Source organism: Dryobates pubescens, chromosome 18 (assembly GCF_014839835.1).
Source record: "Dryobates pubescens isolate bDryPub1 chromosome 18, bDryPub1.pri, whole genome shotgun sequence".
Classification (NCBI taxonomy): domain Eukaryota; kingdom Metazoa; phylum Chordata; class Aves; order Piciformes; family Picidae; genus Dryobates; species Dryobates pubescens.
Window position 1 is genome coordinate 22,751,103 of NC_071629.1, and position 14,456 is coordinate 22,765,558.

General features: G+C 58.0%; 1 protein-coding gene across 5 annotated transcripts in view; it reads right to left on the minus strand.

Annotated features, from left to right (window-relative positions):
- NLGN3 (neuroligin 3) overlaps positions 1–10,580 on the minus strand; it is a 45,100-nt gene extending 34,520 nt beyond the window's left edge. For 2 of the 5 annotated variants that reach the window (XM_054169628.1, XM_054169627.1), the window contains exon 1: positions 10,481–10,580. In XM_054169628.1, the coding sequence (XP_054025603.1) occupies positions 10,481–10,509 (29 nt within the window). In that variant the 5' untranslated portion in view covers positions 10,510–10,580. The remainder of the gene's footprint in view (positions 1–10,480) is intronic. The other 3 variants (XM_054169629.1, XM_054169631.1, XM_054169630.1) reach the window with 3 other exon arrangements.
- Positions 10,581–14,456: the final 3,876 nt, after the last annotated feature.

Sequence of the window (14,456 nt, forward strand, 5' to 3'; positions counted from 1 at the left end):
TCTTGCCCATGGCTCTGCGGGGGCAGAGGGATGTGCTGCCCCAGGTACTGGCCTGCAAAGACTTCCTGCAGATGCAACTGGAGAAGGTGGACAACAAGCCCCAGGAGTGCTCTGAAAGCAAAGTTACATCCACAATAAGGTGCTAGTGTTTCATTTTTCCTGGCTCAAAGCAGGAAGACAAAACCCACTTCAGCACAGGCTGCAATCCAGATCATGGCTGTAAGAGCCCCTGGTGCCAGCGGCAGAGCTGATGAAGGATTGTCTCCTTTACTGACATCAATTTCTGCCTGATATCACTACCCACCACTCTATGCCAGCTGAGCAAAGATTTGCAGGGCAGAATTGCAAACCAGGCCATGGAGGTGGTCCCCACTAAAGGTAATGAAAGCCAGGGCAAGAATAAAGGAGAGGAAAATAGAGACATGCAGGAACTAACTTTTGTATGGAAGCTGAAACACAAGGAATTAGCTCTCCCCTGCAGAGGTAAGGTTACAAACTGTCCAGCAGTCACCAAGCACATCCTGCACTGCCTATTGGCACTGTCTTGTACCAACCTAGCCACCAAGTGCATGGAGCAAGGTGACTCCACAGGGACAGCAAATCCCTGCGCAAGGGCAGGTACAGAGCCACCCCTCCAGGGTCACAATGCAGGCAGCAGAGCCATGCTCCCTCACAGTGCCAGAAAGCTCAAGCTTTGCAGTCCAGCACCAAGTTTTTTACTCACTACAAGGTCCTTGGTGACAATGCTGAGGAAAGCTGTTCCAAGAGAGCTTTGAGCTAGCATCGCCTTCACTGCCCACATCACCTCCACCTTGTTACAGCAGTCCCTGCTTCCAGCTGAAACTCCTGACAGGCTCGGTGCAGACTCATGCACCCAGGCACTAGGATTCAAGGCTGTGCCACCCCTTGTCCCCTGGCTTCTCATAGCTAGGAGACTCCTGGGTCCTATCCTGCACCAGGGAGATGAACCCCAGCCCATCATCCTCCTGGGAGAGGTGAGTGCCCAGCACATCCCACTGACACCAGCTGCTGAGTTGTGTGTTAGTGCTCTGACCAAAGACCAGACATGAGGGGAGGCAAGCAGTGCTTTCTCTGGCCAGCCAGGAGCACCAACAGATTGATCATCCTGGCATCACCATGCTGGTGCTCCCTTCCTGATGGCATCAGCAGTGACCACTCCATGACACTGTGGCTTGCCACAGCCAGCCCCAGCAGCCACCACCAAGGAGCAGGGCACTGCTCAGTCCCCAGCTCTGCCGTGACTGCTCTGGTGACCATGTGCCTCTCACAATACTGATCTCTTTGTCTGCAACCAAGGGCTGCCCTCTGCAAAGCACCCTAGAGGTGGGAGACACAGAAAGGCCTGGATGGGGCCAGGAGAAGGAGAGTTGTGACCACTGGTAACAACACACAGAGAGGACAGAGCGTGGGCCAGCGTGAGCTGTGTTTGCTGGCACTGTAGTGCCTGTTCCCTCTGCTCCCACCAGCGAGGGGGACTCACTGGAAACTCAGAGGAAGGGAAGGTCTGAAGGTGGAGATGGGAAAAGTGCATTGCTGTTGGAAGCGCCCCGGATTCCCCTGTCCGGAGATCTCCCCGCTGCCCAGCTTGGAAGTCGCTGATGGCAGAAAGCAACAGCTCCCTCTCTCCACCAGCCGTGCCATGCCCCTTGCCCCCACAGGGCAGCGGAGACCAGCCCCAGGGTAGCAGCCCCGAGCGGGGCTCCTGCTGGCAGCTGGGGCGCACCGCCAGAGCCGGCATGACGCAGCGTCAGGCAGCCAGGGCCTGCAGCAGCCACTGCTCCCGAGGTGACGTCAGCCTCCGCAAGAGCTGGCAGGCAGGACATGCTGTGCATGCTGCTCCCAGACACTGCCTGGCTCCAGCAGCTGCTGTGGCCTCTGCCCCTCACCACTCCGCCCTATCAACAAATTGGATTTCACACTTGCACGCTCTAGAATAAGACACAGGTGCTGCAGAAGCCACCCTCCCCCTCCACATCTGTCTTCCCCCTTGCTCCACCCCAGAGTCGATTGCTGGAACTGAGGATAATGGCTGGCAGCTGTGGAAGAGCTCCTGGGCAAAGCTACCGACCCTGCCCAGACAGCTTCAGCTCGTGGCAGAGCTGCCACGGTACTGGCAGTGCCTCCCACGCCTGGGGGCAGTGCAAGGGCGAGGGGACCCCCGGGGCCCCTAGCACAATGACCACACAGGCTGCTGGCGCAGCACAGCATCCAAACCCACCCATCTGCAGCTGAGTGTGATCAAAGCTAATCCCAGAGTTGCTGGTTTCCCCAGAAACCCTACAGGCTTTCCCAGGAATTCTGGAAATGCACAGATCTGCTACGTGCTCCAGTGAGCAACCTCAGCACTGCCAGAGAGCACACCATGGTCACAGGTCACAGCTACAGCTGGCAGCCTGGACAGATGCAGTGTTAGTCACCGTGGAAGGACCTCAGGCAGTTAGATGGCCCAGCCAAAGCCCACAGCAGCCTCTACTCAACTAAGACAAGCAGCTTCCTGAAGCAAGGAAGCCTGCCCTCACTGAAAGGAAAGCTGGCAGAAGACCATGGAAACCCCCTGAGCTGGGGGTCAGCTCCACAAAGTCTGACTCTTGCTCACACAACCAGGGCTTACTAAAGACTGGAGGCCAGGCAAGCCAGCAGCTAGGAAGGAAGCCTGTTCAAATGTAATCCAAAATGTATTTTCTGTTCTCCCTTGCAGCTCTTTCCTCATGTGTTTTCTATCTTCAAGCACAAAAAAAGCAGAAAGACCACAACCTCTGGCAGAACAACCATTAGTGGTTCAACTCCTTAAGAAACAAGCTCAGGCAGAGCAAATCAGGCAGCCTGGAGATGCTCTGCCTCTCCAGAGGGAGCTGGCTGGGATAAAGCAGGACACACAGGCAGGCTGTGAGTACCAGCACTGCCAAGGAAAGCCAATCCCCAATGCCAAGAAGGCTCCCAGGCTCCCCGCTGCTTCTCAGAGGGCCCTGAGCAGAGCTCTGCCTCAGCAGATGCCCACTTCGAAGGACTGCTCCCAGCAGACTCAGGAGCAGGTTTTGGTTACAGAAAGCAGGTAAGCACTTCAGGTCATGAGCATCAGAGTACAGCAGCTCCCAGGTCTGCAACCTCACATCCTCAATCAAGAAGGCCCAGCAGCAACAGTGACCAAAATGGCAACTAGAGAGAAACAAGAGACCATTTCTGCCCTGGAGCACAGGATCTGTCCCCCTACAGCTGCCAGCCAAGGCCAGACTTCAGTTCTGTGGTAGCAAGGATGCCATTGTGCTGGCTGGATACTTCCCTCAGCCCTCATGGACAGGAAGTCATGAAGATGCAAAACAGCATCCTCTTCATGACCTCCAACCTTGCTTGGCCTTATCCTGCTGCCCACCACCCAAAGCCCACTGGAGACCACTAGATCCCCAGGTCATCCTTGCATCCTCCTCCCTGAGTCAGCTTCTCCCACAAGAGGCAAATTTCTCACAAGCTGAGCCTCACATCTCCCTGCTGTCCCTGTATGTCTCTGGATTGCTTGGGAAGCTGAGGGACATCCCCTCTGGCATCCCATGTATGCCAAGGTAAAGCTGAACTGGACCACCACTGGCAGCAGAGTCTTTCCTCATCTGAGCATGAAACCAGGAACAGAACTGGGGCTGATGTTTTCTGATGTGCACAGCAACAGGCAGGGCCAGGGGATTGGAGGGGAGGTGGAGATCAGGATCAGATGCTCGGTGATCCCACAGTGCCCACCACATGCAGCAAGTACCAGGGAACTGGGACTACACTGGAGATGAGAATCCAGCTCTGCTGCCAGCATGCTGGATGCTGTGCCCACGGAACCAGAGGAAGCTGAAGTGCCAGGTAACACAGGAGGGAAGGGATATTGCCACCCAGTTTCAAACCAACCAAGCCAGCAACTGTGCAGCAGCCCTCCAGCAAAGGCTCCTGTGATGCCAAGGATCAGTGCTTAGCACAGATCCCACCTCTCCCACCAGCTGCAGCTCCATCCCGTGCAGCTCCACCCCCTGCTCTCAGCGAGGAAGTGAGATTGAGCAGGCATCTGTCATCCTGTGCCACGCAAAGTAACACAGAGCTTCCTGACTGCCGCCCAGCAAGTAACCCAGGGCCCCTGTCTGGCACCACCCTCTCTTGTAGGCACAGCTTTGGGAAAGCAACAGCTCAGACCAAGGGTCCACCTTGCCCTCTACTTTCTTCCCAGAAGCAATGTGCAGCTCAGCAGCTGCCCAGGTCAGAGGTGGAGCTCGGTGTGTTTATTGGCTCAGAGGGAGCTTCTTGTCCTTCTTGAACCCATTCTGTCTCCTGGAACCAATGTAAGGTTTCACCACTTGTGATGCCTTGTTCTGAGGACTTGTGCAGTTTGACTGCATGTCTGTCAGAGGCAATGCCCCTCCTCCTGAGTGGCACCTCCTGCTACCTTCTTTCTGATGTGACCTTGTAGTTGCATGAAAAGAGAGTGACAGTTAACCTCTGTCCCTTCCTTGCTGGCACCCTGCAGATGCACCTTACCCATCTGCTGTCATTTCTTTTCCAGTCTGAACAGCCCTGCCTTATTTAGACAATTTTTGCAGGAAGCCCATCAGACCTCTGGACATTCCTGCTGCAACTTCCAGGCATTTGACTCCACAATCTCAACACACACATCTCTCCTGAGTTCCCCAGGCAGCTTTAGAGACAGAGACACAGACAGAGATCAGTCTCTGCCTCCTTTTCCTACTTCCCTGTCTAGCTGCTCACCGGTGCCAGGAGTCATGCAAGAGCAGAGAAAGGTGTGGAACAGAGACTGGCAGACTCACCTCCACAGCTCTTGCAGCACTGGGTGCTGGCCACAGGAGATGGACGTGGCCATCTCCACACTACATGGCATGCAGATGCTTGTGCTGTGCTGCAGACCTGGGCTTCTCCTCCAGCTCCTTTAGAGCAGCAGCTAATGAATGCCTGATGAAAGCAAAGTCCCTGTGGCTCCTGATCTCCTCACCAAAAGGTGCTCCCTGCAGTCTCCTCTGCAAGCCCATCTCAGAAGCCTGCCTGACCAGCCTCCAGAAAACATCCTTACCCTCACCTCAGAGAGCCCCAGCAGTCCAGGCCCAGACTCAAACAAGACTTGTGCACAGTGCAAGCCATGTAACACATTCTCTCTGCAACCTCTCCCAGACATTGCCACCTGCTCTGCTGGCATGGTCAGAGCATCTGGCCACCAGGCAAAGCTTCAGCTCCGCTTGCCAGGCACCTCGTAGGATATGCTCACACTGAGATGCAGTTTGAAAATAACAGATGTTACGCTGCTGTTCTGCATTTTGCAGTGTCAGGAACAAGGCTTTTATACCAACAATCCCCTGAGCTCCTTGCCAAGGCAGCCTCAGCCCAAACAGCACTCTCGGGCACAAAGGCTTGCTCACAGGCGTCCCCGTCCCACGTCACGTGCCTGCCCTGCTGCTGGACAGACAGCGTGGCAAAAGGAGTGGAGTGCAAGGGCAGACTTTCCACAGCCAGCTGCAAGGCTAAGCAGGACCACAAGCTTCATCATGAACTGCAGCACCACATTGCTCCTGAGCCCAGACAAGCCTCCAAGCAAACAGCAAGTATCCTGCTGAAGAGGGGAGCTTCCAGGAGCTGTGCACACTGGACAGGACCTGGCAGCTGCAGTCAGAAGCCCCCAGGTCTTTCCACTGCTTCTGCTTCATCCCTGTTTCCCCTCAGCCAGGTTCACTCCAGGGTGTGAATGATGTGGGTTCAAACTGCCAGCTCTGGCCACTGCAGGACCTTTTATTCATTCCCCTCACACCCATTCCAGAATCCTGCTGAGGCCAGCAGCACACAGCACTGGTCACAGCTTGCTCCCTGTCCCCAGCTCTGGGGAGCATCACGTTAGGAGACCATCAGAGCATTTAGTCCACCATGCAACACCACTCACAGCCCTGCCATAGCCCTCAAATCCAGTCTTCCTTGAGCACATTGCTACTAGGTTCCACCCTGCCTCCTGCTGATGAGGGGCACATCAGGCAGCTGCCCTCTACTCTCCTGCATGCCAGCCCAAGACTGGTGCACACCCCAGCTGTGGCTGCAGGTACAAATGCCAGACCCTGATCAAGCATCTTCTGAAACGCTCTGTCAGTGGCAGGCAACAACCAGAGACCATCAGGGTAGGAATCTGTGTCTGGGATCCCACGTGGACCAAATAACTGTCCCACCCCATTGGCACTGAAAGCTGCCCTACACCTCTGCCCTCAGTGCATCGCCCCAGGACAGCAAGAAACTGAGCACCTCCATGCTCTCTCGTCAGATTTCACAGCTTCCTTTGTGGGTCCCCCACAGCTCATGCCCACACACATGCTCCATGTCCTCATCCCCACCACAATTACCCCAGGCAGTGCTACAGGCTGGGGACAGAGTGGCTGAGAGCAGCCAGGCAGAGAGGGACCTGGGGGTAGTGGTTGACAGTAGGCTGAACATGAGCCAGCAGTGTGCCCAGCAGCCAAGAAGGCCAAGGGCATCCTGGCCTGCATCAGCAATAGTGCGGCCAGCAGGAGCAGGGAGCTCACTCTGCCCTGTGCTCAGCACTGGTTGGGCCACAACTTGAGTCCTGTGTCCGGTTCTGGGCTCCTCAGTTCAGGAAAGATGTTGAGCTGCTGGAAGGTGTCCAGAGAAGGGCAACAAAGCTGGGGAGGGGTCTGGAGCACAGCCCTGTGAGGAGAGGCTGAGGGAGCTGGGGTTGCTTAGCCTGCAGAAGAGGAGGCTCAGGGGAGACCTTCTTGCTCTCTCCAGCTCCCTGAAGGGAGGTTGTAGGTCTCTTCTCCCAGGCACCCAGCACCAGAACAAGAGGACACAGTCTCAAGCTGTGCCAGGGGAGGTTAATGCTGAAGGTTAGGAAGAAGTTCTTCCCAGCAAGAGAGATTGGCCATTGGAATGGGCTGCCCAGGGAGGTGGTGGAGTCACCATCCCTGGAAGTGTTTAAAATAAGATTGGATGAGGCACTTGGTGCCATGGCTTAGTTGATCAGATGGTGTTGGGTGATAGGTTGGACTTGGTGATCTCAAAGGCCTTTTCCAGCCTGGTTGATTCTGTATTCTATATCCTTCCATTCTCTTCCTCTTATTGGGTTCCTCCAGCTGCCACTTGCATAGCATAGACACCTCACAATGCTCTGTCCAAGGCCACAGTTGCTCCTGGATAGCCAAGAGGAGTTCCCTTCTCCTCCAACTGGTATGCAGAACTAGCTCCTAGCAGGAAGGACACAGGAAGATGAAAGCAAACTGCTCAAGAGGCAGCAGAGCTGTGGTGGCTGGGGAGGTTTAGAATCACAGAATGCATTGGGTTGGAAGGAAGCCTCAAAGGTCATCTTGTCCAACCCCCTGCAGGCAGCAGGGACACCTCCAGCTAGAGCAGGCTGCACAGGGACACAGCCAGGCTGAGCTTGGATGGCTCCAGGGATGGAGCCTCAAGCACCTCCCTGGGCAGCCTGTGCCAGTGTCTCCCCACCCTCCCTGTGCAGAACTTCCTCCTGATGTCCAACCTACCTCTGCCCTGCTCCACTTTCAAACCATTGTCCCTTGGCCTATCCCCACAGCCCCTTCTGAACAGTCCCTCCCCAGCTGCCTGCAGCTCCCCTGCAGATCTTGAAATGCAGCTCTGAGGTCTCCCTGGAGCCTTCTCTTCTGCAGGCTGAACAGCCCCAACTCTCCCAGCCTGTCCCCATAGCAGAGGTTCTCCAGCCCGCTGATCATCTTGGTGCCTCCTCTGGACCCTCTCCACCATGTCCATGCCCCTCTTGTGCTGGGGCTCTGTATGTGGACCCAGCCCTGCAGGTGAGGTCTCCCCAGAGCAGAGCAGAGGGGCAGAATCCCTCTCTCCAGCTCTGGCCACACTGCTTTGGCTGCAGCCCAGGCTGCCCTTGGCCTTCTATGCTGCCAGTGCCCATTGCTGGCTCCTGCCCAGCTTCTCTCCCACCAGCACCCCCAAGTCCTTCTCTGCAGGGCTGCTCTCAATCTCATCATCCCCAGCCTGGACTGATATTCAGGGCTGCCTATACCCAGGTGCAGGACCTTGCACTTTGCCTTATTGAGCCCCATGAAGAGCTGGGTAAGCTGGTGCTGCTTAGGAATGAGTCAGAGCTTAAGAGACTCAATGACCTCAAGGTCTCTTCTACACCTAAAAGTCCTCTTCCCTTGACACAAAGACAAGGCTAATGTGGGCGTGACAGAGGATTTTGATAGTCACTATCTCCTTACACTTGCTTGTGGACTCAGTATAATTCTGCTCAAAAAGCCACCTGGTCTGTGTTAGACCTGAACACTCAGAGCAGACCTCAGAGAGAGCCAGGACAGATGCAGCCACCACAGCTGAAGCTGAGCACCACAATGCTCTGCCAGTTCCCACGCTGCCTTCTGAAGCCTTGGCAGGCCCCTGCCCACAGGTGAGGCCCTGCCAGCCTGCATAGCAGCTCCTCTTGTCACTCTGAGGTTCTACCTGCCCTCTCCACCCTGCTCTCAAGCACCTTCCTGCCAGCCTTTTGGGAGAAGTGCTTCTGCATGGGCTCTGGGAAAGAGATTCACATGTGAGGTGCTGGGCAACATCCCTAGCACGGGCACAACTCTTCCCTCCAACAACACTGCCATAGGTGCACCTTGTGCATTGAACATGGACAGCTGTAGGCTGTGCAAGGCAGCAGCACACAGACCTTGCCAAGATGGGCACTGTAACTCCATTTCCTCAGCAGATCACTGCACAGGGCTCACATGCCCAGGTCCAAGGGCTGCCCTGCATCTTGACAGCTTTTGCTCGTACCCTGGTGCTCCAGAGGTTGAGAGCTGCATGTTTGCAGGTGTCCAACCAAACTCCACATCTTGACTGCACATGTAACCATGGCAACTGCACATGCAAGTGACAAAGCCTTGAGCTGGGCTAACTGCAAATGCAAATAAAGCAAACACATGCACAGTGCTGGAAGTGTGACCTCTGAATGTCAGCCTTTAACCATTGTGCAGACACCAGCTCTGGTGGTCACCTGCAGTGCGTGGACCAGGAGGAGGTCTGCTCCAACAGGGACCTCAGGGCACCCAGCCCTGCACCAGAGGTTGGCATGGGTGCTCTGGTGCAGAGCAGGGGGCAAAGACAACACACATGTTCCCAGAGTGACCCTTTCCTTGGGAACATGCAGCTCCCTTCCTAAGGACACCTCCACCCTTTACCCAGCTGGCAGCACCTTGGTTTCCAGGGGAAGGATGGTTCCACCAGGCTGACATGAAGCATGGCAGCATAGGAGCTCATGGGAAGCTGGCTGTTACATCTCCCACTGAACCCACATGTGCCCAACCATGAGGGTACCTCCAGTCCCCGTGCCACTGCCTGGGGTGAAGTTGGCAGCAGCACTGGACTAGACAGACTCAAAGGATGCAGGGAACATCCCAGCTTCACCAGGACTTCATGACAGAGCCACCTCCCCAAGGGAGGTCCATGGCCTTGGGAACAGTTGCCAGCGAAGGCACCAGAAGATGTCACCATTTGGAGGACTTTGGTCCAGAAAGGGCTGGCTGCAAAAAGCCTCATGTGGGTCACTGTTTCCCCTTTCTCTCACTGCTGCCGGCATATGGACAGCCCTTAGCCACTGACCATCACTCACCACACCACTCCTGCTCTGTGGCTTCGAGAGTGACTGAGCCGAGCTCAGGGAATGATGCCAGCTCCAGCCACAGCGTGCATTGGTGGAGCCACAGCAACCCCTGTACCGTGCACCTGACCCACAGCTCTGCCCAGGAACAGCCAGTGCCACACAGCTCCTGCTGGACAGCAGGCCGGGGATGGCCCTTTAGCTACGGGCACCTCATGGCTAACGCCATCCCAGGCTATGCCAGGAGCACGGAGCCGAGGGCATCTCCCGCCTGCCCTTCACCCGGGGATGCCCAAACTAGCAGCACGGCGCTGGGCGGCACCGGCCACATCCCTCCGCTCCAAGTGACCGACGCCATCTGCACCCCTAGCACCCCGACTCGGGCCGGGCCCCAGCGTGTGGGGCGGGAGCATCGGAGCCGGCGCAAGAGCCGCTGCCCGCGCTGGGCTCGGCGGGCCGGGCCGGGCGGTACCGGGCGGTACCGGGGCGGGCCGGGCGGGCGCAGGCCGGGGGCCGCGCAGCTGGGGCGGGCGCACAATCCCCCTTTCAGCGCGTCGCCATGGCAACCCGCCGGCTCGCCGCGGCCGCTCATCCGGCCCCGTTAACCCTCCCCGCTACCCACCGCGCTCGGTCCTACCCGCCAGCCCCGCCGCCCGGCCCCGGCCGCGCCGACCCCGGGATCGGGCCCAGAAGCGGCGGCGAGACCGGCCCCGCCGCCCACCCTCTCCCCCGGGGCCCCGTCGCGGCCGAGGCGTCCCCAGCCCCGCGCCGTGCTGCCGGGCCGGTCCCGCCCCGGCCGCCCTCCCCAGCGAGAGCCGTGGCGGGGCCGGGCGGGGCCGGGCGGGGCGCACTCACCGTCGGGGGCGGCGGCGCGGCTGGGCCATGCCGGAGGCGGCAGCGGCTGCTCCGCGCCCCGCTCGGTCCGGCCCGACCCCGCACCGAGAGCGCGCGGCGCGTGCACGGCGGGGGCGGGCGAGGGAGGGGCCGTGCCGCAGCACCCCTTCGCTGCCGCCGCCGGTTCTGGTACGTGTACGGCGCTGATGGGCCACCCCATGGCTCCGCCGCTGCGCCGGCCGGCCCCGGTACCGCACGCCCCGGCACCGCCCTGTGTAATGCACCGAGCGGGTGTCACAGCCGCCGGGCATCGCGCAGTCTGGTACCGCGCTGGGTACCCGCACTGACCGCACGTGCACCCCCGGTATCCCCCACGGCCCCTAGAGCCCTGCCCTACACACGGCACCGGCACTACCCTGGGCACCTCGCACCGCCCCAGTAAGCGACCCTGCCTGAGGGGGCATCCCTGCACCGCCCCAAGCATCCTCTTCTACCCTGGCCATCTTGCATCACCGCGGGCAACCCTGCGATGCCCTGGGCATCCTGCACAGTCCTGGACATCCAGAACCCTTCCCCACTCTCCCCTGTACCTCCCCAGCTGCTCCGCACAGGTGCCCTCCACCCCCCCACAGAGCCCTGGGCTGTGCTGCCCTGGCACATCCAACAGCAGCTGGAGCACCCCCATGTCCTCCAGCCTCTCCCCCTATGGCCAGGGGAGCATCCTCTGCCTCTCTCACCGCTCTACAGTGCCCAGCTGCTCTGGTATGGACTGCCCTGTCCCAGCCTCAGCCCTAAGGCCAGACACAGCCCCCTGCCATGCACTGGAGCCCCAGAGGCCCCAGCAGCACCATATAGCAAGGCCCAGCACCTGCCAGTCCCCTTTCCTCTTGGCATGACCCTTCTTGGTGTAGGGGTACCTTCCCCTTCCACACATGGGCTCCTTGCAAGAAGCCACTTCTCCTTCAGCCTGCTGCTTCTCACGGTGAGACTACCTCTCTGTTGCAGTCCTGCCTGATGAGATTACAGAAATCATTTCAAACAGGGCATAAATGTGGGTCCTCCTGGATGTGTCTGGTGTCTGCATTGCTCTGCCATAGCCAGGGCAGTGGCAGCTGTGATGCCTGACCAAAGAGGAGGCCGTGCAACTGCAGACACTTCCATGCTTTCTGATCCCGACGAAGGGAGCTGGGCTTCGCCTCCTTTGTGCTGCCAGAGCTGCAGCGCAGCCCCTAGCCGGGCTCTGCAGAACAGCTGGCCCCTTCAGGATGCTTGTGTGGCAGCATGTGAAGGGCAGGCATTTATTTCTGCTCCCCTGCATGCCACTGCCACGTGCACTGAATTGGTGAACGAGCAGCTGCAGGGACATCCACCCATCCCGGCACAATTTGGGCTTCACCTGCCCCACTGCCTCTGGCTGACACTGCAGAGCAGGTCAGAGTTTTCCTGTCCTTCCTGCACCGCTCTCTTTCCCCCAGCAGCTGCCTGCTGGTGGCTGCAAGCCTGACCAGTTTTGTTGCTGGCCCATGATATGCAGGGTGCTACACACACTGCCACCTTGTATGCCCTTGAGCAGGCAGCTCAAGGTCCAGCATCCTGGGGGATGGATGCACAACCCTGCCCTGCGCCCACCAGTGCTCATCAGCCCTGAGAAGCATGGGACCAGCTGCAGGTAGGGCTCCAGGCAGGGCTCCCTCTGTCCTGCTGCTCAGCAAAACCAGCCCAGGCTGGCCAGCGTGGGGAGGATTGAGCACTCACAGAGCAGCTCCACTCCTGGCTTCAGCTGCTTGTGGGGGCAGCAGCTGATCCTCCTGAACAGCAGCTCTGATGGTGCCTGAGGAGCCATCCTTGGCCAGGGCATGGCTCATGAGGAGAGCCTGTGCCAGGCTGCTGGGTGTGAATGAAAGTCAACAAGGACAAGAGTAAAGTCTTGTACCTGGACAAGAGTAACTCCCTGCACCAGCAGAGGTGAGGGCTAACCTGCTGGAAAACAGCAGAAAGACCTTGGAGGCCTGGCCATGAGAAACCAACGTGCCCTTGTGGCCAAGGCCAAGAGGATCTTGGGGTGCATTAAGAACAGTGTGCAAAGGAGTTCCTTCTGCCCCTTGACTCTGCTCTAGTGAGGCCTCATCTGGAGTATTGTGGGCTCCCCAGTTCAAGAGAGTCAGGAAGGGAGGGAGGGAGGGAGTCCAAAGGAGGCTACAAGGATGATGAAGGGAATAGAGAAATCTCTCTTATGAGGAAAGACCAAGAGCCCTGGGGCTGTTTAGCCTGGAGATGACCTGATCAATGTCTACAAATATCTGAAGGGTGGGTGTCCAGCAGAAGGGGCCAGGCTCTTTTGAGTGATTGGATGAGGGGCAAGGGATACAAGCTGGAACCCAAGAGGTTCCACCTCAACATGAGGAAAGGTTTCTTTGGTGTGAGGGTGCTGAGCCCTGGAGCAGGCTGCCCAGAGAGGTTGTGGAGTCTCCTCTGCAGACTTTCCAAACCCACCTGGCTGTGTTCCTGTCTGACCTGCCCTGGGTGACCCTGCTCTGGCAGGGGGTTGGACTTGACTTTCTGAGGTCCCCTCCAATCCCTAATGTTGTGTGATAGCATAGGACCCACTTCTGCCCACCCGAACTCAGGCTTCTCCTCATGTGCTAAGCACACACAGTACAGCATCAACTGCTCACACCTCCTGTGGACACTGCCCAGACACCACTTGGGGCTGTCTCTCAGCCCCACAGAGCTCAGCATCAAACACCCCCACACACACTCTCCCCTGGGCTGCTGGCCACAGCAGGACAGCTGCATGGGTTACTCAGTGGCCAGCACGACACAGAGGCCCCCAGGCTGCCTCTGGCTCTGTCACAAGCAGGGTTTAGCCACAACTTGGAGAAGGAACAGAAGGGCTGGAAGCTGTCAGACCTGCTTAAACCTGCTGCAGCTCAGTGCCAAGAGGCAGCACAGCAGCAGTGGCTGCATGGCATGAAACCAGGACGAGCAGAGCACAGGTCCCTAAACGTGCCCTGACCAGGTATTGCCCCAAGTCCCTACAACCCCTGCAGCAAACCTCTGGACAGTGGGTGTGTCCTGTTCTGGGCCCCTCAGTTTAGGAAGGATGTTGACTTGCTGGAACGAGTCCAGAGAAGAGCAACAAAGTTGGTGAGGGGTTTGGAACATAAGCCCTACGAGGAGAGGCTGAGGGAGCTGGGGTTGCTTAGTCTGGAGAAGAGGAGGCTCAGAGGTGACCTTATTACTCTCTACAACTACCTGAAGGGAGGTTGTAGACAGATGGATGTTGGTCTCTTCTCCCAGGCAAGCAGTACCAGAACAAGAGGACACAGTCTCAGGCTGCACCAGGGGAGGTTCAGGCTGGATGTTAGGAAAAAGTTCTATACAGAAAGAGTGATTGCCCATTGGAATGGGCTGCCTGGGGAGGTGGTGGAGTCGCCATCACTGGAGGTTTTTAGGAGAAGACTTGACGGGGTACTTGGTGCCGTGGGTTAGTTGCTTGGGTGGTGTTGGATTGGTTGATGGGTTGGACGCGATGATCTTGAAGGTCTCTTCCAACCTGGTTTATTCTATGTATTCTATGTATTCTGTAGGGTCTTGGATGCTGGCAACCCTGGGTGTGCCACCATGATGGAGCGCTGGAATCCTGCTCATCCCATGCAGACCTTTTCTGAGAAGCAGCTGGCACAGCTGGGGCCCTCTGGCAGGAGCAGCCCCTATGCTGGACCATGCAAGAAAGCAGGGACCCTGGGCAGCAGGCACCTGGCCTCAGGGCAGGAGGAATCTTCCCCTTTTCTCTAGGGAGGCAGAGTGGTCCCTGGGGGTGCTCTCACCAGATCACTGGGGCCTGGAATGGCACAAAGCAGGCACCACCTGGCTCAGTGCTCTTCTGTGGCAGCAACCTCAGCCCTGCCACAGCAGCCCACTACAGCCCTGCCCAAACCCACCCATGCCCATGCTGCTTTCTGGTGCCAGATGTGGCAGAGATCCACCCCCCTCT